Source organism: Hemicordylus capensis, chromosome 4, assembly GCF_027244095.1.
Source record: "Hemicordylus capensis ecotype Gifberg chromosome 4, rHemCap1.1.pri, whole genome shotgun sequence".
NCBI lineage: Eukaryota > Metazoa > Chordata > Lepidosauria > Squamata > Cordylidae > Hemicordylus > Hemicordylus capensis.
The window spans coordinates 212,837,754-212,864,941 of NC_069660.1; the positions used below are offsets into that span (position 1 = coordinate 212,837,754).

Consider the following 27,188-nt stretch of genomic DNA (forward strand, 5'->3'; position numbering starts at 1 on the left):
CTCCAATTTTTATAATTTAAATTGAAAATCTCTCTGCATTTTTCTTATTTTTCAAATGTAATTATTTAAACTGGCTCTGAAATCAGTTGTAATACATTATTAACATACTATATCCCTAAGAAGTCTTACTTTCCAGGATAATATGTTGTAGAAACCCTGTATTTTTAAAACAGCCACTACATAAAACGTGTTCTGTTTAGTTTCTTTTTAAAGCAAGGGATTTGCCATTGATCCCCCCTTCCTCTGTCCTGGGGAGAGCAAAAAGCAAAAAACCCTCCATTCCAGACGACCTCCTACTCTAAATCTATATAAACAGCTGATAGTGTAAACCAATCAAAGCAGCACAGCAAAAGCCCAGGCAAGGGCCAAAGAAGGGGAGCAGCGGTGGTAGGAGAGCGAGCTTTAGGCGCCTCCCCTTCGTATTTCCTCTCACGCCCACTCCAATAGCGGAGGGGGTTGCTTTCGGCTTTTGTCGTTTTATGCTTTAAAAACTTCCTTGGCCAGGAGGAGCGCGGGCTTCGCGCGGCGGGTAAGTTTCTTCCTCCGTTTTGGGGGAGGGCGGGAGCGGAGCAGGTCTGCGCGCACGAGGCGCCTGGCTGCATTGTTGCGGAGTGGCGAACGTCTGGCTGTGGAGTTTGTCTCGGTGTGTTGCAACGGGAAGGAGGAGGGGATTAAGCGTGGCTGCTAGTGAACGGGAAAACCCAGCGAGGGCAGGGGGGGTGGGGAGGAGAAGGAGGGGGAGGAGGTGGCGGCGGCGAGCACAGCCTGCATGACCTGCCAGCAGCAACAAGGAGGAACCTCCGGGATCTCCGCGTCAGCAGCAGCCTCCGCTATGTGCATAGATGGGAGGGTGCGCGTGTATCTGCGTTGGAGGGATGGGCCTCTGTAGGGGGGCGTGCGACGGTCATCTTGGCTGGCCGCTTGGCTGCATTGGTGAGAACTCTTGTAGTCAAGTTGTGACTCTTTTGGAGGCGGGGGACGGGAAGCTGGGGAGACATCGCAGACAACTTCAGAGTAGCTTTTACGCTTTTGTTCTTGCGTCTGCTGCTTTAAACCTTTGTTACTCGACTAAGCGTGGTTCTCTCTCCAGCGGTGACACTTTAGAAAGACGGTCAGGTGGGCAATCCTGGTAGAAGCCTTGCATGATGTGCACCACGAAAGCCTGCTACGATTGCAAAAGGATCTTTAATGGGATTTGACTTTGTACCACCAAAAGCGCTTAGGATACTGCTGGTACTGAATAAATATTAAAAAGTGAGATCATAGCAGGAAGTTGTTTTTTTGTAAGTTTTCCCTATCCAAAACATTTAGGTAGGCTGTGCTTTGAAAGGGAAGTCCTTTTTTTTTATTGTTTTTTGTTTGTTCCTGAACATCACCTTTTCAGAATATGAGGTGCCATTAGGATAGTCCTTTTCAGCTTAGAACATAGGAAGTTGCTTTGTGCCGAGTCTGACCATTGAGCCATCTAGCTCAGCATTGTCCATGTTGACTGGCAGCAGCCTCTGTTGCAGTCAGGAGGCTTTCCCAGCCCTACCTGGAGATGTCAGGGATTGAACCTGGGAGCTTCCGCATGCAAAGCAGATGCTCAACCACTGAGCTATGGCCTCCATCCTTTTGCTTTTTATATCTGAAATCTTAATTGGGCAGAGCCATTTCATGACACAAGATAAAGTGATTAATTACATCTCTCAAAACATAGCTATTTTTATAATGTACATCCCCGTGTGTAAAATATGGTTTCTGTGACACAATATCCCTATTCAGAGGTAATGTACATGCTTATTGGTGCCTGTACACATGAGCTAGATAAACCAATTGGTGTCTGTATATATGTGCAGACCCTTGTGTGAATGACTGTACATATATTCATTTTAAAACTGAAATGCATGGTATGGGTAGGAAGGGTACTACTCTACATGCATTGAACATAATGTGTGAATAGTAATGTGTGAACATATGTACAGATCTGTACATTTGTACACTGTGTGCTGATTGAACATCATGTGTGAATAGGGCTAATATTTCATTTTCTCTGTCTGGCCTTATTCCTGCTACTTTGTTTCTATGCTTCTTCTCTCATGGCCAAACTTATCATAAGTGGTATCTCTCTCAGCTGCCCAGGTCACATGTAGCTTCACACATCAAGTTCAGCTCTCTGGCGGTGGCATTTATTCAGATATAAGCATCTCAAGGATTGTGCAGTTGCCCTGCTGCCATTTCTCCCTATCTCTGTCATTGCCCTTGAAGTATTCCTAATGTTTTATATATAAAGGATCCCAGCAGAATCCATCAAACATTAATCCTCTCACCCATTCTTTCACCACTTCTCCCATAGTCAGTCTTTTAAATCTTCCCCCTTCCCTTGCATCTCTCCCCAGGTTGTGACTCTGATATATCTAGCATGATCACTTATGCTATGACACAAGAGCCCAATTCAGACATGCTGTATGTGTGAACAGATGTCTGCACACTAGTACATGTGTTTGTATGAATGACAGTACAGTACCTGTGTTCATTTTAAAAGTGAACTTGGATACAGGCCCTTCAAATGCATGGTACAGATGTATCTACATTCAATATAACGTGAATGAATGTACCTGTGTATGCTGTACACTTGTTGTACGAGCACTGAATATGTGAATGGGCCTAAGGTGAACAGAGAAAATCATGCTCCACCTTGGTGGTGCTTGCTGGTTGGTGGTTTCTTGCAAAGGATGGTGGACTTCATGGACTTTGATCTGATCTGGTTAAGCATCACTTAAGTTCTTAAGCAAAAGTGGTTCCTAACTAGATCAGATCAAAGCCAACCTGTCCACCATCCTTTGCTAGAAACTTATCAACCAGCAAGGTGGACCACTCCTGAGAGCATAATTGGAGTAGTACTAGTTATGCCTTACCATATTTACCCTCATCAAAGCTGACTCTGAATTTAAGTTGACTCTCTTAAAATGTAGAGGTTAAACACAGGTTATACCTGCATTTACTCGAAAGGAACAGGACTCTGAATTTAAGAGGACCTCCTGATTTCTAATATCAAAAAAGATGGAAAAAACCCTAGTCCTGGATTCAGGCAAGAGATTCCAACTGTTCTCTTGCTTCATAAACTTGCACTGGCAGACTAAGATTCTTATGGGAGAGGGGAGTGCACAACTGGTCAAGTGCAAAATCCCTTATTTTAACTTCTGCATGGAAAAGGTAACCAGTTCTTGTGAACTGGCTTGCCAAATAAGAGGCACTACTAAACACCACAGCATAAGAAAGTGCCCGAGCCCGACAGCGGAAATGGAAGGCTCTGGGAAGGGAATTCCCCTCCCCCCTCCCACAGCGTTAAACTTTTTAGTTTCACTTCTGCCCTCTCTCATCAAGCCGGTAAGGAAACCCCCTCAGTGACCCCTCCCTCCAAGTCCCTCCCCTTCTCTCCTAGGCAGACAGGGGAAGGGGGCGGGGCCCGGGAGACCCGATGACGTCACCCGGCCCGCTTCCTGCAATAGAAAGTGAGGGAAGGTAAAACAACCTCCTTTGCCAATTATCGCTTCGCCCTTCCACTCCCGCTCTCCCCTCAGCCCCGGAGGCGCAGCCCGCGCTCACGAGGCTCCCCCCCCGTATCTGAGGCGGGGGGCGCAGTGAAGAAGAAAGGGGGCGGCAGCAGCGTCTCACTCAGAGGGAGACCTGCCCGCCCCCTTTCGTCTTCTAGTGTCTCCCCGCCCACTGACCCCTTCCTTGAACCTCGCCCCATCGACTCCGGTCTTCCTCCCCTACACCCACCTTCCCCCTCCTTTTTTTCAACTCGCACTCCCAGCCCCACTGTCTGTCTTCGGCCCCCCGCTCCGCTCCACTGTGTCTGTGCTTGTGACACGCCCCACACACCTCGCCCCCCCGCCCCCCGCTTCCCACATCTCCCTGTGTCCGGGGAATCGGCCACTTCCCCCTTGGTGCCCGTGTGTTCCTTTCAGACTCCCCTTCCCCAGTTCAGCGCTTTGCTGTTTGGGCGGAGGGCTGGAGGGGGTAGGCGGGGTGGCACTAGGTCTCAATGGGAAGGACAGGGGATGAGAGATGGCGACGGGGCGACTCAAAGTTAGCGCTGGGCTGCCTGGCAGAATGACTTATCGAAGGAAGGGTGGTCGGTCCTGAGGTCGGGTGTGGGGCTTGTGCAAAGTTTGTGGGACACTGAGCTGGTGGGGGCAGCATAAGAATCTTTCTCGACTTGGTGTGACTCTGCATTGGCAGGGGCGCGTGTGTGTACATGCGTGCTTATAAGATGTGGCTTCAACAAAAGGGATGTGAGAATGCTGGGTCCTTCTGGGTGTGAAATGCCCGAGAAGTTCTTTATTCTGAGTGGGTGTTTCAAAACATGCCTGAATGTTGTGGGTAGAAATAGAATTAAGCTTCTGCTGGAGCAGAGTGCGAGCGAGTGATATCCGCCTTGCAGGCGACGTTATCTTCGCAAGGGAAGTTTAGGACGCTTGGCTGGATGTGAGGGAGACTTGGAGGGGTAGGGGCCTCCTGGGTTGGATAAGATGTGGGAGAAGCGGACAGTGTTCCTTGGCATGGAGGGAAGAGCACGGGACTTGGCCCCAGGGCTGCACAGGCCCCCGGTTGGGTATTTTGGGTGAGGGGCTCTCTAGAGGAGAGAGAGAGAGAGGGAGGGGGCAGAGTTGGCATCGCCGGATCAGAAATGGATGCTGATGCTGATCCTCGAGGTGGGCGGAGATGATTTCTCCCATTTCCCCACTGCCGGGATTCTACCTAGGGGTGGAGGGGGCTGGTCTGGGCCTTCCATGTGTTTTGGGAGTCAGACTGGTTCATCTTGATATGCCCAGGAATTGACTAGGGAATGAGTTGCAGTGAGGGAGATCTAGAGTGTTCATGTGCGTGTTGGGGGGTGGGGCGCTGCTGTGTGTTTGGAACGAGGTTGTGGTGAAGAGTGTGTGGGGGGGGGGGCAGGCGGGTTGCCGAGGAGGAGGAGGATGCCGGGGCGGGGGGTTTAGCGCCGGGTCATGTTTGTGTTGGAGGTTGTCAAGTAGAGGAGGATCCCAGACGCCGACGCCGCGCAGGGGTCGCCGTGTTTCCCGGCTGCTGTTGCCGCGACTGCTGCTGCTCCTTCACGCCAGCACCGCCGCCATCAGCAAGAGCAGCAGCTCCGGCTGTCTACTGAGCAGGTTTGCTGGGGGATCCGGGAAGGGTGGCGATAGGGGGAAATCTAGGTGCGCACGCACGCTGTGCAAATGTCTCCGCTGGGCGGGAGAGGCACCTCTTGAGCTTGATGGAGCCCTTTCTGCGTCGTCCGGCCGGGGCAGACACAGCCCAGCAGAGAGTCTCCTTTAATAAAGCATACTGTGGGGCAGGGGAGAATCGGGGGATGGGTGGCAAAGGCGAGGCCCGGGGAGAAGCCTGCCCGACCTGGGCTACTTGCACTGTAGTCCCTGACTGACGAGGTTTGCGTTGGCTTGCATTTGCATGCAGGCGCCTGTTTACTCCTGCCCTTTCCCAGCTGCATGCGTGTGTATTCCCTAGTGCTTACATTCCCTAGTGCTTACAAGGTAGGCTTTCCCGCCTGGGCATTACTGCGTTGCTGTAAAGAGTAAGGAGGTGTCCCGATTGTCTCTCTTCCCTCCCCTCCCTCCTCCCCCGGGTCGGTCCCGGTTTGCACTAGTTCTCCACCACCTCCTGGCATGTGTGCTGTGCTTTGTTCAGTGCAGCGTTGCAGAGGGGTTTTCCCAAGCTCCTCCCTCTTTATTCATTCATGTTTTTCCCTTTGCAACAGCACCGTTCATGCTGCGCGTCGTCATTGCGTCTCTCGCTCGCTCGCTCGTTTCCATCTCTGCTCTAACGCCAAATCTGTAACCAGAACTGGGTCGTCTTTGCCTTTCTCCCCTAGCACCCCACCCCCAGTCATTAAGATAAAAAGAAAACGAGACTTCTGATCTCTTTCTATTTGAAAATATCGTTTTCCTGGCGCCTGTTATATGCTTCCCTGGAGTCCAAAGGTGGGGGGATCCTACTGGTGGCCAACGGAAGTACTACTTTAAAAGTGTAAATATTATGTAATGTGCTGTTTGCATGTTTCCAAACATCCCTAAATTATTAGTGTTAAATAAGCACATGTCAGTTTTCACTCTTAATTGCTGACTTTTTAGGGATCGAGTACATGAGCTTAATTAGTTAGTGGCTCTGAACACTTAACTGGATACAGATGAACACTTTGGCATCATTCCCTCTGATAACAAACTTAGTGGCCCTTTGCTGACCACTAAGAACAGTGAAGCAGAGCTACATGCAGACAAAGTAGGAATTTCTATGTAGAGGGTACTCCTCAGCTATGCTACCAAATATTTCCTTGCTTTTAGGAGACCTCCTCAAGCTCCCCCCCCCCCCACCAAGAAGAGGTACTCTGACAGCACAGGGAGGAAGGATTCCTTCCCCATTGTACTGCTGAGATAGTGGACTGAACAACTAGCCCCCAAACACCATCTCCTGCTATAGTGTTAACCTTTTCTACCCTGTGTCACTCAGATTGGAAGCCCCTATTCTCTTGCTTTAGAGTAGAAAAGCAGCCCAGATTTGTTCATTGCTGTCTTTTGTATGATGCCTGTAGTCTGTTCCATGTTCCTGGTGCACAATGGATGAAAAAGAGGAACTGAGGTTAGCAGGAGAACATCATTATAAAGTTCTAGGCTGTTGGGTTCAATCATTGGCCTCCCTATCTATTTATATTCTAAAAGTTAGTCGCCCACTGTAGTCTGTGAATGTAATTAAATTAAGGAAATCTCTCAGTAATTTGTCTGTCCTTGAGATGCTCCAGTTTCAGCTTGCCTCATCTTATTTATTGTTGTACAGTTCTTGAAAGCAGCCTAAGAACCCACAAATCAAAGCAGTGAAAAATCAGAAATGGTTCATTGGTGGGTCTCAGTTTACTGTCTTACAATTGCACATAAGATGTACTGAAGCAGGGCAAGAGTGTTTGTGTGTGAAGGTTTCTCCTTCAAAACAGTGGCTGACATCCTAATTAAAGTGCTTGGGCTTCTAGGAGCTGTGGAGGCATGACGGGAGCTCTTGTACAATTTCTCCCATCCCTCTGGCAAGTGCAGTTGTGCAAGCACCTTTAGACTCCAGAGCACTCTCTTTGTTTTTGAAGGGATCCACAGGAGTGGTGACATGTTGCTGTCCCTTAACAACGTGTCTTTTGGAGCCCTTCTGGACTGAGGGGAATCTTGTGTTGTGTTCACATAGGGGAACATAGGGAATTCCTAGAGTTCCTGTCACACCTCTGCAGCCTGTAGATGTTAGTGCTTTATTAGATTGTTAACCACTGATTATGTGATTAAGCAAAATAAAAAATAAAATAAAAAAATCAGTGTGCCATTAAGTAAGCCTTCACATAGCTTAAAGTAATGAAATGAGTGAATTCCAGTTTTTTAGTAGACTGTTTCAGTAGCTAGCTTCTCAAGTTTGCTACTTTTTTTTGATAGGGGCTCTTGTGACTCCAACAAGTGTATAAACAGGGAAATGTTCTTCAGGTGCAGTCCTCCTCTCACCCCCTACCCCCATCTTCTTGGCTGGGAAAAGTGGGATCTGTTGGATTTCTGCCTCTCATGCAGTTAAATGTACAGAAGCCCTGATTTTAAAAACCGAGTTTTGTATGTCATAAGTGTTGTAAAGGAAGGGCTATAGTCCAATGGTAGAGTATGTGATCTGCATTTTTCTTTTAAAAAAATTTAATTGCTGTTTTTAACAGTCTTTTTTTTAACTTGTGTTTATTTTTGTGAATCACCTAGAGCCTTTGGAGTTGGGTGGTATATACATTTAATAAATAAATTTGAGGGTCCATGTTAAGTTGTCCCCATTTTGAGCTAATTATCTTAGGGCAACTAGTTTGGGGAAAGTCTGTATAAAGCCCTTAAACGGAAACCAGGCAGAATTGCAATACTGGATTAGATGGGTTACTGATTGGACTTTAATATAACATTAATATAGTAAACATTAATATATATAGAATATATTATGTATACATATAGTATACATTAATATAGTAAATAGTTGACGCACAAGATTTTTTTATCCTAAACAATATAGGAAAGGCATCTCTTATATACTCTGCTTGCTACCTTGGCTCATCTGGCTGGCAGCTGTGGGGAAGAAAAATCTGGATTTTTTTTTAAACTTTTGATCCATCCAGCACATCAGTTCTTATGTTCTTAGCATAAGCATTTGTAATTGGTCATGTCAAATCTGAAAACCAGTCGGCAATAACAAAATACAATGAAAATAGTTTGCCATATCCAGATGTTGGTTGCAGTGTTGGAGGTACTTTAGTTATGAGTTGACTCAATTTGGAATTTTTCTGTATGGATGCTTACATGGAACATGTGTTTGCTAAGTGTGGTTTTTCAAACTTTGGCTTATGCTCAGGTAGGTGACTGATCAGTGTATAAAGAGAATATATTAAATCTGAAAGCCCTAGTTCTGTGTTTAACCATGAGTTTGTAACTTCTACTAAAGGCGTTTATGCTACTTGGAAGAAATAAGACAGGAAATTTTTGTGTTTAAACTATTTTGTGTGTGTTGCTAGCATTCTGTCTGAACTTAAGAATATAGAGATGAAACGTTTTGGCATGCAAAAAACCCCAGTTCATTCTAACATTTCAGATAATAGTGGCTCATGTGGTTCTGAAGTATCATGTCAATTTGCATGATACTTCTAGATGTCTTGCTTTGTGACCTTACCTAATTTGACCACTTTTCCCCCCCTTCAGAATATGTGGATTAACTGACCCCACTGGCATGTTTATGGAGCTGCTTTTGGTCTGTTCTCCATTTCTGGAAAGTTGCTCATGACTGGATGAGAATGCCTCGAACAAAACAGATAAATCCGAGAAATCTGAGAGGTAAGAAGAAAGTTCTGCTACTGTAGTAGTATATATTGCAAAAACTGACAAACAATTGAAAACCAAGTCAGATCGTATATCTTAAACTTGATTACATCTCTTTGCATTTAAAACACACTCAAAGATTATTATAATATGCAATAATTTAGAAGAAATATACATTATTTTGCTTATAGTACCAGAACTCTATCAAAATTCTAGCTAGGTATTGTAGCTTCACTAAATAACAAAATTAAGGGAGGGTCTGCAATTGTACTGTTACTGGGCTGATCCAGTGCTACTGATGCAAGCTTTCTAGTTGCATGTGCTCAAGTATAGAAACATATTTCCACTTAATGGGTATCAAGCATTAAGTGTTTAGTGCTATCCTTGTATAGGGTTGAATAAATATTTTGAAGGTGCTTAGTCTGTTGAGGATTTTCAAATCCTGATTATATCAACTTTGCTGAGATGTCACATTGAGGGATGCAGCTTTGATCAGGGTACATAATAAGCTTTTAGGTTCACAGTTGAGGGTTAACACTTTTTTGTTTTCACCAATATTGGTGTTTACATTTGGGTTTCTTATGCTGTATTCCTAGGGTTCAGGTCTCAGACATGTCCCAGTGCCAGCTGAAAAATGAAGGCAATGCTCTGTTAAACACTTACAGGGTTCACCTGTAGTGTAACTTTAGTGAAGTTATGTGTGGTGTTGCAGTGCTTAAGGGCCAAATTAGACTATATGCTTATTGAGTTATTAGACTTATGATATGTGTCCTAATTTTATGAAAATAGTATCTAGAGGTGGTAGTCCAACCTATTGCTCTCAGTGTGGTCCCAATCTGTATTGGGGTTAGAACATAAGAACAGTCCTGCTGGATCAGGCCCAAGGCCCATCTAGTCCAACATCCTGTTTCACACAGTGGCCCACCAGATGCTGCTGGAAGCCTCCAGGCAGGAGGTGAGGGCATGCCCTCTCTTACTCCCCTGCAACTGGTATTCAGAGGCATCCTGCCTCTGATGCTGGAGGTGGTCTTCAGTCCTCCAACCAGTAGCCATTGATAGACCTCTCCTCCATGAAGTTATCCAAACCCCTCTTAAAGCCATCCAGGTTGTTGGCTGTCACCACATCTTGTGGCAGAGAATTCCACAAGTTGATTATGCATTGCGTGAAAAAGTACTTCTGTTTATTGTTTCTAAATTTCCTGGCAATCAATTTCATGGGATGACCTCTGGTTCTAGTGTTGTTTTATTGTTAGATTTATGGGAGCGGGAGAAGAATTTCTCTCTTTCCACTTTCTCCACACCATGCATGATTTTATAGATCTCTATCATGTCTCCACACAGCCGTCTTTTTTCTAAACTAAATAGCCCCAGGTGTTGTAGTCCTGCCTCATAAGAAAGGTGCTCTAGGCCCCAGATCATCTTTGCTGCCCAGTTCTGCACCTTTTCCAGTTTTATAATGTCCTTTTTTAGATGTGGTGACCAGAATTGTACGCAGTACTCCAGGTGGGGCCGCACCATAGTTTTGTATAAGGGCCTTATGATGTTAGCTGTGGTGGACAACGATTTGTCCACCGTGACCTCAAGATCCCTCTCCTGGTCAGTCACCGACAGCTCAGATCCCATCAGCGTATACTTGAAGTTGGGGTTTTACGTCCCAATGTGCATCAGTTTAAACTTGCCAACATTGAATGCTGAAGAAAATACTTTTTGAATGAGAGGTAGTTGTTCAGACAGATTATATAAATATCCAATTACCCAAAAGATTAAATTGCCTTTGACTGTTGTGGAAATATCGACTTGGAGGTTTATTAGAACTGTGTGTATAATAATTTTTATTTGAAAGAGAAGTTTGAGTTTGTGCTGTCGTGTTTTCCATCAAGGACTCACTTTTTCCACTTAATTGGCAGGGTGGATTTTTTCTTTTAATATGAAAATACTGGCCCTGCTGAAAGAATAAACTTACTACTAATATCTATGACTTGCCTTCAGACTTTCCATTTGTGCTTGTATGATACTGCAACATGCTTTTGTTAGTGTCTAAGCCCAGTATTTGCTGTTAGCACTCTCAGCTAATTGCAGATCTTGCAATATTTTGCTTTGCTGTTCCAAGGTCTAAGGATATCTGCTGAGCTAAGGAAATCTAACTCCCCAAAGAGTTTCTAGTTCTTGAAGTTGAACATTGGTAAACTGACTAGACTGAACAAATGTTGCCAATTGACTAATTTGACTAGGGTCAAATATTTCTTGAACATCTCTGTGAGATAAGTGGACGATTTCTGTAATTGCATGAAATCTGCATCTGATGAGAGGCAGAAGTGAGGTTCTTTGTCTCCTTCCTAGCCATGCAGGAGTCAAGAGATCCACACTCATTTTTATTTAGGAGCATCCCCTGGCATGCAATGTTGTTATATCTGCATTTTAAAAACCATTTTTGTCTTTTCTAGTGCGGTCTCTGAGCCAAACCACATGGTTTGCTAAACTGGGTACCCAGTTGGAATTGGGACTATGATATATGTGGAAGCAGAATTTATTCCTTATCTCATTGTACCATGGTCTCAACAAAAATTGCACTCCCAAAGCTGCTGTTTCATTGAGGTTAATGAAAGTTTTTTCTCCCAGGGCCAAAAGCAACTTTAGGGACAGGATTGATTTGATTTATTTAGCTGGTTAGTACATTTATATACCACCCCATACAAAAAAGTCCCTGGGTGGTAACGCCTGACTAAACAGGTATGCTTTTAGGTCCTTCTTAAAGGACCTAAAGGGGAAACTCTAATTTCATTTTCAGTGGGACTGGGTTGGGAAAGGATTATCATGCTGCAGTTGATCCTTATTGCAGCCCCACCCCATGGCTGCTGTTCTAAAACTTAATTCAAACCAAACGGGGCAAATTACAATCTATCGTTTGCCCTTATGTTTGGCCTGAATTAAGTTTAGAGTTTTGGGGGCTATTCTGGAATTCGCTGCTGGGGGAAAATCAAGTGAAACTGTTCCATCTCCTGACATTGTTTACTGATGATGCTCTGCAAACTTGATTGCATTTTTAAAATTTAATTTTGTTGTAGCACAAGTCTCTATTGATACAGTTCTAAGAAAGTAAGCCTAGTTGAGCCCAAGAGGCTGCACATTTAGGATGTGGGGATGGAGACAGCACACTCTGCATCTATGACACCAGGAAAGGGAACCAGGAGTGCTGCTCTGTGTGCTACCTCCGGCAGGTGGGCAAGTAGTGCTTTGTATGCTGCTGATAGCCTGGGCAGTTTCTGATCTAAGTGGCAGTAATTCTCTAGGCCTAGAAGTATATTTGGTATCCTTCAATTTCATGCAGTGATTAGTGTCTGCCAGGCTGGAAGCAATGTACAAGTTTCTTTTATGCAGGTTAGTGCCTTAGGAGTACTGCTTGCTTGGGTAGTAGCACTGCCCATGCTAAAAGCAGCAGAAGGGACTTGTTTCATCAGCACTGCTCCATGAAGCAAGTAAATGGATGCCCCTATTCCCTTGCTTTCTATGGGAATTGCCCTGTCTAATCTAAAACTGCTGCTTCGGGTATGGCTGGCCTCTTGCTGAATGCCACAGGAAGGCTTATAAGAGGTGCAAAAATTCTCTTGGAGAACTAGGCATGCAGTTTGGTTTGACAGTTGGCTGTTGATGTGTCAAAGTATTTGACCAATATTTTGGTTGAATTACCAAATATTTTCACTTAGAATTGTTTTATTGTAGCATAATTCACACTAGAAAAAAAAGAGGAAGGCCTTTCAGTTTTGCAAGGGGAAAGAAGTCAGGATGTCCTTAAATATTTGTGCATCACCTCACTTTTTGTGCTTCAGAGGCCTACACATGAGAGGTGATTTTTTTGTTTAAGTTGCTATTTAATGGTAAAGCTAGAAGAGCTCTTTGAGCAATCTGATTTCAGCATAAGCAGGTTTCCGTTTTAGTAGTGAACATACTGCAGAACATCTTGATGCAACCCCATCTGTGCTTGCAATGGATCAAGTCTAGGCTTCAGTGCAAAATCTGTGACTCAGTCTGAAGAAAAATATTTGCCCCCATTTAGATCAATATTTTTCTTTCAGATACTGACATGTGTATACTATTTATGGAGCCTTTTAGGCCAGATCTTGGGACCTAGCAGAATTCATTCATTCATTCATTCATTCATTCATTCATTCATTCGATTTCTATACCGCCCTTCCAAAAATGGCTCAGGGTTGTTGTGAGTGAACAGCCAGAAGTGTGTGGTGAATAAGATGTGTGTTTCACCTCTATGACTGAGTAATAGCATTCTAGTAGGAAGGATCAAAATGAGAGGCAGGGCTGAGAGCCTGTAATTTGACACTGTCTTATGTGCATATTCCCTGATGGAGTAGGTGTGGACCCTGGATGCTATCTTGTTCCTGGTATTGGATCATTTCTGTTTCAAAGTTCTCTGATAATTTCCTGTATGTTACTGAGAAAAGGTAGGCCAGTGTTGTTGTCCATGCATTATTTGCCAGGGAGAAAGGAGAGCTGCTGTTGAAAGAGTGTCTTACTTAAAGGCCAAACTACATGTTACAGTGAGTGTATCACTAGAATGGATGTGCTCTCCGTTAAATAGGAGTGGGATGGAGTGAGCCAATTTGGATTGGGACTGTGGCTTGCTGGGGGGAGGGGCTTTAACTCTTTGTCCCTCCTGCACTCCTGATCTGTATCACACACCCCCATGGTTCCTATGTAGGAGTGGTGGCGCGGAGGCACATCTGCTCTAATGGTGTGCTTAATGTAACATTAATAGGGCCCACATCTTGGGCCCTATGATCACCAGTGTTCAGCAGAGCAGAGACTTTGACTAGGCATCCAGTTTTAACTCATGCTCTTAACTACTATTTGACTTCAACTCTCATATCCAAAATGAAAGTTGTCCCAGGCTTTAATGTTAACACTTCCTGTAATTAAGTGGCTGAAACCTGTTCCCACAAAATTGCATGTGCTTTTTGCTATTTCTTTTGCCTTTCATACTCTTAAGCAGGGGCATGCCAAGGTATTTGGGTACCTGAGGTGAGGCAAAATCTGTGACCTCTCTCCCGTGAAGCATTTTAAATGGGGCAGGGGTTGAGAGGAGGCTGCTTGCAGGTAGCTGCTTCTCGCCACTTTGACCGCCTCTTGCAAGGGGGCCATGGTAACGAGGAGAAGTTGCCAGCAGGCAACCTCTTCTCCTTAACAAAGCCTTGCAGGGGTCTGAACAGAAGCTTTCAATTCTAACCTTGCAAGGGCTCCATGCAAAGAGGAAAGCTTGCCGGTAGCCTCCCTCCTCACAGTGAGTCCTTGCAAAGGCAATGCAAGGCTTTGGTCGGAAGCTCGTGGTCTGATCCTTGCAGGCATAGGGTCCTAAGCGCAGTAGGGACAAAGGGTGGTGATGATGGCTGGTGCACCACAAAACATGTTTCTGGGGAGAGCAGTGGGTCCAGGTGGGGTGAGACAGCCGGAAGTGGTGGTGGGTTTGCAGTTGGAATCTGTTGCTCTAGGCAACTGACACACCTTGCTTCCGTAATGGGAAGCTCCTGTTCCAAGTATTTACACGCAGGGTAATCCTTTCTTCAATAGGGCTAGAAGAGAGTGTGAATAACTTATTCTGTTGCATCTAAACTGTGTGGAGCTTGTAATAGTAATTTGAATATTCTGTAAATTATAAGTGTATTATTTTTAAGGTGAAGCTGGTCTAAGGTCCATAATTAATTTACTTACTTACTTCCACTTTTTAGAGGAGGTTTCTAGATTCACTGGTGGCACATAGATGGAAATGTAATCTTGTTTGAACCCAAATACTCTTATCTTCAGATGACTTGTAAAATTAGTTCTAGAGAGATAGCTATGATAGTCTGTTACAGCAAAATCTTGTGGCATTTTTAAAAGTGTATTGTGACATAAGCTTTCAAGGACTACTAGAGGCCACCTCATTAGATGCTCATTGGTGCCACAAAATACCACCACAAATCTGTTCATCTTTTTATGTGCTACAAAATTCTTTGTTTTTAAAATGAGGCTTCTCTATAATGTGCTTTCTTAACTGTCACCCCGTATCTTGAAATCCCGTTCTAGAGCAGGAATTGTTACTCCAGATTAGCCTTGTTAGTTACATGAGATGTCTCCTGTCTGTTCCAGACCTCAGACTCCACAGTAATAATGTATTTCATTTTAGGGGTATGTAGTGATGATTCCCCCACCCCCCTCCCAAGCATGGGGTGCCCTATGTGATTGCACAGTTCAACATGTTGTGCTGCATTCTACAGTGTTCAAAGGATGATAGCCCAGCACAATCCATGCTGTTTTTATCTGCTGGTTGATATGCTGGTTATCCAGCAATCTTTGTCTTAGGCTGACATCTATGAGCTGTTCACTAAGAATGGAAAGGAACATCTCATCTTTGCAGACGATTGTTCCCAGTGTGGATAGTTTTATATCCAGACAATGGAACTGGCAATGGTAGCAACATCCATCAGATTGAAAAATGGTGCCAGTGGCCACCTCTGGGTTGCAGCTGTACATTTTCACCAAAAGGTTTAGTTTGTCAAAACTGCTCTTTGTCACATTGTAAGGTGTAATAGTGTAGCTTTTTTGTGGCCCTATGGGATACACAGATGACAGTAGTTCCCTTTGTGAATGTGGTTGCATCTCTGGGAGTACAGCTGGCTTGTGTCTCATAGGGCCTACATAGATCAACTCTGAGCTTCTCCCACTCCTATACTGGGAAAAAGGTATTCTCCCATCACCAGCACCTGCACCAGATTTCTCCAATGTTGTTTCATAGCTGTACAAGATGCTATACAACATGCAGGCCTACTTGTCTTTGTTGTAGTTCTCTAGCTTGCCTCCTATCCCAAAGTAAACAACTTCTGACAGCAGGCGGGACGTTGCTCCATCACAGCACCACCATATTTTAAAACCGTAGTTGTTTTGCTTGGCATGGATTGCCAGAAGGAACAGTGCCCTTAGAAACCCATCAACTGTTCATTGTTAGGTTGGACCTGATAATGCAGCACTGTTGCAACTACTACATAAACAAGGTCAAGAGATCTCTAATGGGTGCCAGGTGGTCAATCACTTTTCTCTCATTTCACATAGTTTTGTTACAGAATCTTAAACTTATGGCCTTAATTTGTCTTGTGCTTATTGGTGCACAGAAGTTTGAGTGCCCCAAACATGCTGCTCACGGTTCCTGCAACACTTCATGATTGCCATGAAACACACCAGCCAGGATAAGCAGGCCAAGATATGCTATTAGGTGAAGGGGCTTCTAAATCAGTGTTTTCTCTCTCTGACTCTCATTCCATTGCATGAATGTACATTCAGCCTTTGTTTTTCCTGAGTATCTACTGTAACCACAAACATCGCTTCTTCTATTGCGCCTCGAATTGTGTTACACCTACCCCTGCATGTTCACTTATGTCTTCAGTGGACTGGTTGTCCTGCTGTAGACCACCTTCTTCCATTTCTGCCTCTCATGCAACACATTACCTCACTATCTTCACTGGTAGGTGAGCAAGGTTCAGCAAGGCTGTTCAGTGCCAGGCACCCAACATCTACATCTACCGGCTGTTTCACCTGGTCCCAAGCTGCACCCCCACCCCTTTTGTTGGGCTCTGTCCACCAGGAGAAGTGGGGAAAGATCAGTTGTATACTATTAATGCCAGGCTTAATGAAGTATGTGTCCTCTGTTATTTCTGCCCTTGTTCTAGTGAGGTCAGATGCTTTCGAATGCTTTACCCATCCCAAACCTTAGATGTTCTAGGAGGGGCTGGTTTTATCTACCCAGACTAGGAAGTGCAAAACTATGTACTGCCTCTGAGTATTAGTCAGACACCATGGCCTTTAAGTTGGGCTTGCAAGAGGAAATAAAACCTATTTTCCTATCTGTATTGACTTAATATTGGACTGGAATGGAGACTACCTCAGTGGAGAAAGTCCACACAATTTGGTGTAGTTTTCCTTCCAATTGATTTAACATTGGGCTTGGATGGAGGGTAGTCTTCTACCCTGTCTACATAATAGAGAGATTAATCAAGTAGTCATTCCTTTGGTTATGTTGGGTACCAAATGCAGGTGAAAATATCCTGGAAAGGCAAAGTCGTGAATTCAGTGATTTGCATGGTGTTCCTACGTTTATACAGCCAGCGTTCCCAGTAACATCAGTGTTCCCTGTTCCGGGGTTCCCAGATGTTGTTGACTACAATTCCCATTATTCTCAGCCAAAGGCCATTGCAGCCGGGGATGATGCAAGTTGTAATCAATAACATATAGGAATCTCTGTTCCAGGGAAAGCTGGTTAGCATTTACCCCATGATACAGGTCAGGGGTTAAAACAGTTATATGGTGCCCCCATTATCTTTCTATGAGGAATCCATAAAATGTGTAGGACCTAATTTTCAAGGTGTGGTGGTGGTTATAGGTTGGACTATGACTTTTCAAGTTAACTCTCCTTTGAAAAATCCACACAATCACAAGGTTGGATCTATCACACTCAAATTAATAGGATATGTGGAGCTAATCTCATAAAGTGGCATACAATGTCTCTTTCATTGCTTTGAGAAACTTTGATGAAATTAGACATAATATTAAATTATCAGTGGTTTTATTAATTGAATACTCGGGACAAATACAGGGACAAATATATTCAGAAAAAAATAACAGGGTTCTTTTGTGGTTCATTCCTCAGAAGAATCAAAATGTTGGTAGCAAAGTAAAGAAATAATGAGTAATATTCTCCTTCAGAACCGGAAAAGTACATTCTGAGGAACTTTAAAATTGTCCTGACTTGCTGACCAGTAAGTTTAGATTAGATTACCTTATTTATGGTCAGTGACCAAAAGAGAGATATACAGTAGTAAATGACATAAGTTTAGATTAGTTTTTGAAAACTGGGCATTGAAAAACTTTATACCAAGATTCAAATAAGTGCCTCATGCCTTTTTGTAGCACTCATTTTACTGGAGAATACATGTAAGTGCATGTAAACTCATGGGAATGCTGAGAGCGGTACCAAAAAAATTTGACAATCGGTTATCACACTATTTGCTTTGTAATAGGAATGCAATATTAAATTAGTTAGCCTAATTGACTCCTTTATTGGACAGCAGATTTTTAATTTTTTAAAAAGTGATTATAAAAAATACACATTGCAAGCACCATCTTTAATTCTTGGAAGGCTTTGAATTCAATCATAACCCATTTGAGATGGGGGAAAAAACAAAAACTGTGTTTTAGACTCCAGGCCAGAATCAGTCTGAATGATGTTAAATGCCCTGTGGTGTCGCATTCACCACCCTCTCTTGTAATATTATTTAAATTTGTAGTATATACTAACACTTATAATCACAGCCAGGAAAACAAATGGCTCACAGAACAAATCAGTCCAGAATTCTCACTCAAGGCACAAATGACCAGGCTCAAACTATCATACTTCGGGCACATTATGCGAAGACTCAGCTCCCTTGAGAAGTCTATAATGCTGGGAAAAGTTGAAGGAAAAAGGAGGAGAGGACAACCAGCAGCAAGGTGGATGGACTTGATTACAACAGCAGTGAATGCACCACTAAGAGACCTTAAAGGCCAAGTTGAAGATAGATCATCCTGGAGAGAATCGATCTATGTGGTCACTAAGTCGACACTGACTTGACTGCACTTAATCAATCAATCAATTACTGATAGGTATCATCAACCCCACTGCATAGAAATGGGAAGTACTATGTACTTTAGGTACTAAAGAGATCCCACAAAATGTTGTTGTAATAATGTAATAATCATCCCTCACAGATACTTAGACCAGAACCTGTTCCTTCTATGTTAAAGTAACAATAGATCAAAGAAGTAGCAGTAAATAAATTTGTGCATGACTAGTTTCCTATAAAGAGAGGACTGGAATGCTGACATGTTTCATGAAGTTACAATTTTATATAGACATGAAAAATTGTAGGTGAAAACTTAGAGGCAAGTTGGGTTGCATTTGGGTACCTCACTTGACTTCCCCCCCTCCCTTTACAGTTTGTAAGTACATAAAATGCTTCTTGAATCAATGCTCCTTGAAACTACCTCTCATGAAACCCTATGTAATCAATGAGATGTTTTGATGTGTTAAGCTTCATCCATTCTTTGATGCCTATATATGCTATACTATAAGCTATATATGTAAACTGGTATTTTTGTAGAAACTGTCATTACAATACCCTCATGAGGAACTTGAACCCACATGCAGTGTAACTTCTGGATTGGAGCCTTGCACACAACAGTTTCATGATATAGCTTACAGCTAATCTAAATACCAAGATATAAAAGGTCATCCACCAAAGGCAAACATGACAATTGGTTCCTTCAAATTCTACTCTCCTCAAATCCTTGAGATGCAGTTGAGTCCCTTAACCTCACATTCTGATTCAGAGGTCTCCTCTGAGAACAATTGTTCTGCCATGCTTGCTTTGTTTGTCAAAAGCCAAATGTAATTGAAAGCAGAAGTATGGGAGATGCAGCCAGCCCACCTGTGTTTGTCTGACTTGCTGAAGAGATAAGTTTGTTTCCCTGGGCAAAAAGATTGTTTCTCTGGGGAAAGGGTTGGCATCTCCCTCAAAAAGCATTCTCATTAGATGGCCAAGTGATTTCACTAGTCTTCTGGAGCTTTGGTGGTTTTCATAAATCCTGCCAGATGCTTGGTCCAGAAGTAATCTTCACATAAAGACTTTAGGAGGCCTTTCTTTCTGAGGTGCCAGAAAGCTGATCTCCTGCTGAGGTGTGTTAATTTGGGTTTCTTGAACAGGTTTGCAGATCTATCTGTTGGATTTATATACTGCCTCATATGAAATCTATGGGCCGTTTACAAGTTAAAACAATAATTCAAACCTTAAATCAAATAAAACAAGCTAAACTAACCATTGATAAAACATTAAAGCATTATAAAATAAAATCCTGATAAAGTAGGTATATTTTCAAACGTCACTTAAAAACAGCCAGAGATGGGAAAGTTCTGATTTCATCTTGGAGTTTGTTCTAGAGTCCTGAAATAATGGGGTTGGGCATGCCTCTGTGCCTGCAGACTTAATATTAACTGAACAAAGAGCTTTTTAAAATAACTGGTTCTGATGGTTCACAAAGAAGTTTGTAACTACTGGAAAGCATCAGGGTTGTGCACGAGTCAATTTTTAAAATGTGATTTTTTATTAGTATTTCTTGTTTACACAGGTGTTTTTGACTGGTTTGTTTTATCCAGACATCGAGTCCTTCCCAAGGACCTGGGATGCCAGAATTTTATCAACAATACTGTTGGTTATTATAGATATCGTCGCAAAATATAGGCTGTTCCCAGTAAAGCTGCTTTTTGTAATTGGCTGATGGAGATTTCTGTGGCCCCTATGGTGTTGAGGTGCTCTTCAAGGTCTTTTGGAACTGCACCCAGGGCGCCAATTACCACTGGGATGATGATTTAATTCGATTCCTATTCTGCCCTTCCAAAAATGGCTCAGGGCGGTTTACACAGAGAAATAATAAAAAAGATGGCTCCCTGTCTCCAAAGGGCTCACATTCTAAAAACAAAAAACAAGACAGACACCAGCAACAGTCACTGGAAGTACTGTGCTGGGGGTGGATAAGGCCAGTTACTCTCCCCCTGCTAAATAAAGAGAATCACCATGGTAAAAGGTGCCTCTTTGCCCAGTTAGATTTTACCCGAATAGAATCACTCCTGGTTTGTTTTGTGTCTAAATCTGTCCCCTGAATCACCCCAGATTTGGATTTGATTTGATTCAGATTCAGATAGATTCAGACCACTTATAAAGGTCCTAGGGGCACCAAACCTGGGTGGTGGGTAGGTCCCCATGGGTGCCACTGATCACCCAAATTTCAAGGCAGTGGGACACAGTTGATTTTTAATGTGTTTTGTTAATTTTTTAACTGGTTTTGTATATTTCCACCTTAGGAAATATCGAGGATTCAAAGTTGCCCTATCCTAACGCTAACACAGAGGCCCAGCTTTATTTTTAGAGCCAGTGTGGTGTAGTGGTTAGAGTGCCGGACTAGGACCGGGGAGACCTGAGTTCAAATCCCCATTCAGCCATGATACTTGCTGGGTGACTCTGGGCCAGTCACTTTTCTCTCAGCCTAACCTATTTCACAGGGTTGTTGTGAGGAGAAAACTTCAGTATGTAGTACACCGCTCTGGGCTCCTTGGAGGAAGAGCGGGATATAACATGTAGTAAATAAAATAATAATAATAATAATAAATAATAATAATAATAAATTTTAAGCCAAGCTGTAGCCCTTATAGAAGTGGAGTTATGGAGCAAAATGTGTAGTCATTATTTTTCAAGTGTTTGGATTCTTTGGTATCTAATAACTTCCTCATAATGAATCTCTATGAGGATTCATTGCACACCTTCATTTCTTCCATTAGTTTTGACTATCATTTTACAGTGTCAACTGCCATGTGCCAACTACACCCCCTCCCCACACTTGCAAGGCAGTGGGGCACTCCGTTTATTTTTTAGAAATATTGAAGTGTTATAGATTCTTTGGTGTCTTCATTACACACCTTCATTTCTTCTGTTCATTTTGACCCCACTGCTTTGTGGGTGAGGGTGGGGAATTAGTGGCATCCCATGTACCAACTACCCCCCAACCGATGGCACAATCTTTCTTTCCTTTCCTTTTTAGACTCTTTGTGTAATGAATCCTCATAGGGATTCATTATGAGGAAAGTTTATTAGTTATTAGATATCAGAGTCTAAACACTTGAAAAAATTCCTAGAACATAAACCGAGTAGTACTCCATTGCCTTGTAGGTGGGAGGGGGACCTCCCCACCCTCACCTGAGCCCCACTCCTCATCATCATCATCCATTTCATTGTTTCCCTTATGCCATTTCCACAATGGCATGTGGGAATGGCATGTCTGGCATTCAGATTACCCTGCTTCCTTCTTTTTTAGGTCTCCAAACTCCCCATTTGCTCTCACTTCCCCTTTGTTTTTTCTTACATTTATTTTCTTTCTCTCCCTCTTTCATCCACTCCCTTGTTTCTTACTCTCTGCCTCCCTTTCTTTTCTTTCTTTTCTTTCTCTCCTTCCACCCCTCTCTTCCCATCTTTCTTTCCCCCTCCCTTCTCTCTCTTTCTCATCTCTTCTCTTCTCTTCCCCCCTCCCCTGTGGGTTGTCTCACAAGCTCCTACGCACAGGGGCTGGCTGCTCTCCTTAGCACCCCAGGAAGAGGGCTGCTTGGAAACGCTGCAGTTGCAAAGGCCCCCTCTGAGTGCACAGGGGCTTGTGTTGGTGTAAGTGCTGAGAGAGAGATTAAGAAGGTGGTTGGCATGGTGGCATTCATGCACTCCACTGCTCTCCTGAAGCCCCAGTAATTCTCCCTCCCTTGAGTGTGAGGGAAGGGCCATGTGCTTTTGATTTGGGGCCTCAGTGCCGCCTGACCTGTCATTTGGGCAGTAGGCAGGCCAACGGAAGGAGCTGCTGCCACCTCCATCCCCACGTTGAATTTGAGAGTCTCTTCTTGTCAAACTCTGTGAGCCTTACTCCTGAATAAACACGTCTTAGATTGGGCAGTGATAGCCCAGTGTAGGAGCCCTTCTCACCTCCTCCTGGTCTTCCCCTGCCCAGCCTTGTGCTGTTTGTTTGCCTCTCTTTGTAGGCCAGGAGGGAAGGGATCCTCCTTGTTCCTTCTCTCTTGCAGGGCAGGCCTTCAGGTGAGGTGACTCGCTCCCGTACTTGCTTCCTACATCTTGCATGGCTGCAGTTGTGCCAGCAATGGGAGAGCTGAGCCCAAGCATACCAGTTCTGGGGGCATGCGGTTTTGTGTGTCCGAGGCACAGGCGAGCGACAGTGCTGGAGCCTGGCCACTGGAGAGGGGTGAGAAGGAAGACCTTGTTGGAGCAGCCACCTCCTCAGCTGATCACAGGTGGCTGCCCCCTGCAGACTCTGGACTGGGCGGCAGCGGCGGGTGCTGCTGCTGCCGCCTCTTCATCTTCTTCCACTGTAACAGCTGCCAAGACCCCTGCCGCCGCCGCCGCCTCTCCCTCAGGGCATGACTTCCAAGAAAGAACTGGCAGGGAGTTTCGCTCTCAGCACCTCCTCTCTTCTTTGTATGCATGCACTTGCCATGGCTGCCGATTGGTAAAGCACTATAGGGGCGAGGCTTGCAACGTACAACCTTAGTGTACATGTTCAGCCCCTATGCTTCTTCCTACAAGAAATGGAAGGAACAGTTTCTGGTCTAAGCATCTGTAGGCATAATGAGTCTATATTACAAAATGCAGACATTACAACTGCATTTTGTGGGGTCTCCTTAACGCCTAGCACCGTAAGTGCATAGTTTTCAAATCAGTGCAATAAGTGTTGCCAATACCCCAGTATCGATATTGGTATAAACTGCCATTTTAAACAAGGGAGTGATGAATGAAAGGCCACAGGGTACTTAAACTCATTAAAATTAATCCTGATCTGGAACATGGAGTTGCAGAATACTGAACACAAAGTGCTGTGACTCTCCCCTCCCCACCCCGTTAAATTGTACATGATCTGCCCTGGCTTCTTCCAAGTGTTAATGAGGCACTCCCCCTTTTTTCTCTTTGCGGGGAATGCCTCATCTTAGAAGTTTGGTATGACATACGTGTGTTATCAAAAACCAAGTATGCTGCTTGCTTCAGAATGATTGGATTTTACGTCAAACATTTATTGATTGATTAAATCTAATTAATCAAACTCAGTTGTAACTGGGTTGCTGCACAGCTTTGGAGTTCTCCCATTGAATCTGGTGAGAAAGCTGTGGTGTTATGCTGGGAAGTTCTTGGTTCTAATATCGCCACCATAAACTTAATAGGTGGCTTTGGGCAAGCCACTTGTTCCCTTGGGTGCACCTAGTCCCCCATCTGTAATGTGGAGACAGAATTGGCCCCTGCTTGTATGGATTACTTAGATAATGTATATTAAGCACTTGGGGAAAGTGCTAAGTATTGTTGGTGGAATTGCTGATAATTGGGTACTCTGGAAAACTTCCATACAGTTTTCCTATTTTGATAGAGAATATAGTCTAGAGAAAAAGGAAACCACTTTGATAGGAGAAGGATGAAGTCAAAATAACTAGAGTAACTCATTTTAATTCTTGACTTAGTAGGGCAAAATAACTCTTATCTTTTTCTAGAAATGAGGGCTTGTTCCTTTCCCTGTTCCCTTCACTCTGAAGACTCCTTGAAGGAGTCCAGAAAACACATGCCAATTAAACATGTTTCTGTAGCTGGAGGTAATATATGAAAGTGATATTTTTTCCAAAATGTAGAGTGATGATATCCTCAAATATGTTACTCTTGCAAGGGTTAAAAATGAAAACAGCTCTGGATAACAGAATCTGCTTATGGGTTGGCAATAGCTCCAGAAAGCAAACATGTTTACCCTTACTACTCCTTAAGCAGCCTTGAAGGCTCTGACAAATGATGCAGGATCATGGTGCCTCTGACTTCTGAGTCATAAAAAAAGAAAGACTCTATTACTAAATATCTTAAGTTCAGCATTGTACTGGAGCTGTTTGGCAAACACTGTATGGTGTGGGGTTAGCTAGTCTGTACCTACCAATTCATTTTGTATTTGGTCCAAAACTACCCATGTTTTTGGGTCTTAAATAGATCCAAATAAGAATCTGGAATGTAAAACAGACATGTGCATAGTTCTTGCACATCTGTGTACTAATGTTCTTCACGTCCACATATACACATAGGGAAAACGTGAAGCAGCCTCTGATGATGATTAGGCCTTTTATTTGCAAGGTTGACACTTTCCCTGATATCTCCTAGCGTCCCTTTGCTAACAAATGGCTGAAAGTTGTATGACTTCGGGCAACTGATTGGCAAGCAGTAACACAGGTTCATTTCCCAACTCTTCAGCAAAATGAAACAATTCTTTTCTATGAAATTAGAGATGCATGACCTTTCCCCCTTGCCTTACCTAAGCCACATTATTGCATGCAAATCCAAAACTTGCATTGGCTAGCATATTTGGGCTTGGGAACAATCCAGTTAGGCCTAGCTTAAAATTTTGCTGAGTAATATCTAATACATAGTTTCTTTATCAATGATTATTTTCCTGTCTTGTCTCTTCATAATTACCCTTCTCTGAATCTGCTTCTTCTAGACTCTTCTCCTGTTTTATTTTCCACGTTTGCTTAGCAACTATTCATACCTCCTTAGAGACTTGCCTCACCCTTTAAGAAACAGGCAGCTAGATACAATCATGGACTTGTACCTGCATGCTAATTTGAATCTTCAATTTCTAGTAAACATTGCTGTAAATGTGTCTCTTGAGCTAGGCTATACCTAACCAGTCTTCTCTCCCTCAGGCTTTAGGAACTGCTTTGGAACAGTAATGAAGACACTTTGGGGGTAGACCTTTCTAAACAGAAAGCTCTTGGCATTTGAGGAGTTATCCAAGTTTTGTCTTTAAACATTTAATTCCTTTTTGCACTGAATAGGTGCTTTAGTTCCACTGTAAATGAAATGTGAGACAATTCTTAAAAACTGCAGTTAAACAGACAATACTGAAGATCAAAGGAGAAAGGAATATACAGAAGATCTGGTAATTTCTTCTCAACTGTCAAGAACATTGTCAAAACACCATACATTTTAAGGCCTGAAAGGGAGCAACCTTCTTACTCGTGGGGGTTCTGTTCCTTTCCTCCTACCGCAAGTAATGGAACTGTGAGTAACAAGGCATTAGGGCTATGGGGAAAGGGGGGGTTAGGTTCCAGGGTGGAGGGAAAAATAAGAAAAAGTCCCCCTAAATGGCCCAGAACCTTGTGGTTCATTTCTTGAGAAAAATGGACTCCCCCCCATTTTTCACAGTTTTGGGGGGCATTTTTCTCTTTGGGGGGGATTCCTGGGCACATGGGGGACCTGAGGAGCATGCCACAATAGGTTCTTGCTGCTTTTCTCTACATTTCACATTTCTATAGTTCCATTTTTGTTTAACAGAAGTACTCTTCTTCACTTAAAATGTGATATATAACATCAACATTTCTATTCCAATTCACTGGGTAGATTCCATATAGTAAGCAGCATTCAATAGAATAAAAACATTGACTGACATCTTGACTAACAAAGTGTTTCATAACAAGCAAAGTTATGCTAGCGCAAAAAGATTGTATAGTTGCACTAACAACTGGGGATTTCTGGAATGAATTACAATGAGAAAATTTTGGTGCTTCTCTGTGTAAAGCGTTCAGCTGTCTTCATCTTGGAAGCAGGAGTGCTTTGAAAAGATAAGACTGTGTATTATGTTTATATCCTGCCGTCTTGCATGGAACCCAAAGCACTTTATTTGGGATTCCCAGGTGGTCACTCATCCCAGGCACAGACCAGGCCTAGACCTACTTAGCTTCATCAAAGTTTCCATATCATGTGCCATCAGACCATACCCTGGGACTGGAAATAAATTGGCTGTAGGGGCAGCGATTGACTAGTTAGTGGGTGAAGAAGAAGAAAGCTTTGCAATACACCTGAGGACTTGTGATCTCTTTAGCACTGATACTCCTATTCATCCACCAGAGCTTACTGATCTTTTTCTCCACAGCTATATGGGTGGAGAATGGCTGTTTAAAAGCAAAAGCTGAAGTTCTCAAGAAGTGAAACTTCCTCAGTCAGTTTCCATAGATGGGCAAAGTAAATGCACGGTAATTTCCTGCCTCAGATTAGGCCACACATGTGTTTGATGTTGTAGCTCTTCCTTGTTTTACATTGTCTCTGCTTTTAAAGACACACAGATTACCTGCATTGGTAATATTCTTTTGAGAAGTTTGCTCTCCATGTTACTCACTTTATGTGTTCAAGACTGAAAACATATCTGCTTTTAACCTCAAGAGCTGCCTGCTAAATGATAAGCTTGGACAGCCATGTAAGCCCTGTCATCACATAATGAGGATGAGTTAGTGCTGTACTTGGTGGCTCAAATAGTGCAACTTGCTTGACACCCCCCCCCCCCCCGCCGCAACAGGTTAATGAAAAAGGAAAAAGGGAGCTGAAGGGGAAATATCTCACTTCAATTTTCCGTACTGCATTTTGTTTTAATGTTGCATGTTGGTTGAAGGGATTCTTAAACTGGCTTTTTGCCTTGACCTTTGCTTAAGAGTTTAGGTTCCACATGTTAGGAACAACAGAGGAAGGAATCTGCCTTCTACCAAGTCAGACCATTAGTCCATCTAGCCCAGTATTGTCTACACTGGCAGTGTCTTCTCCAAGGTTACAGGCAGGAGTCTCTCCTTGCCCTATCTAGAGATGCCAGGAGGGAACTTGGAACTTTCTGCATGCAGATGCTCTT

The 27,188-nt window shown here is 43.5% G+C and overlaps 1 protein-coding gene across 7 annotated transcripts in view; it reads left to right on the forward strand.

Annotated features, from left to right (window-relative positions):
• The first annotated feature begins 359 nt into the window (after nt 1-359).
• Nucleotides 360-27,188, forward strand: part of HIVEP1 (HIVEP zinc finger 1) — a 151,823-nt gene continuing 124,994 nt past the window's right edge. For 2 of the 7 annotated variants that reach the window (XM_053248797.1, XM_053248792.1), the window contains exons 1-2: nt 360-529; nt 8,754-8,885. In XM_053248797.1, the coding sequence (XP_053104772.1) occupies nt 8,840-8,885 (46 nt within the window). In that variant the 5' untranslated portion in view covers nt 360-529; nt 8,754-8,839. Of the gene's footprint in view, nt 530-835; nt 934-3,464; nt 3,505-4,977; nt 5,160-8,753; nt 8,886-26,522; nt 26,545-27,188 lie in introns of those variants that run through there. The other 5 variants (XM_053248787.1, XM_053248791.1, XM_053248788.1 and 2 more) reach the window with 5 other exon arrangements.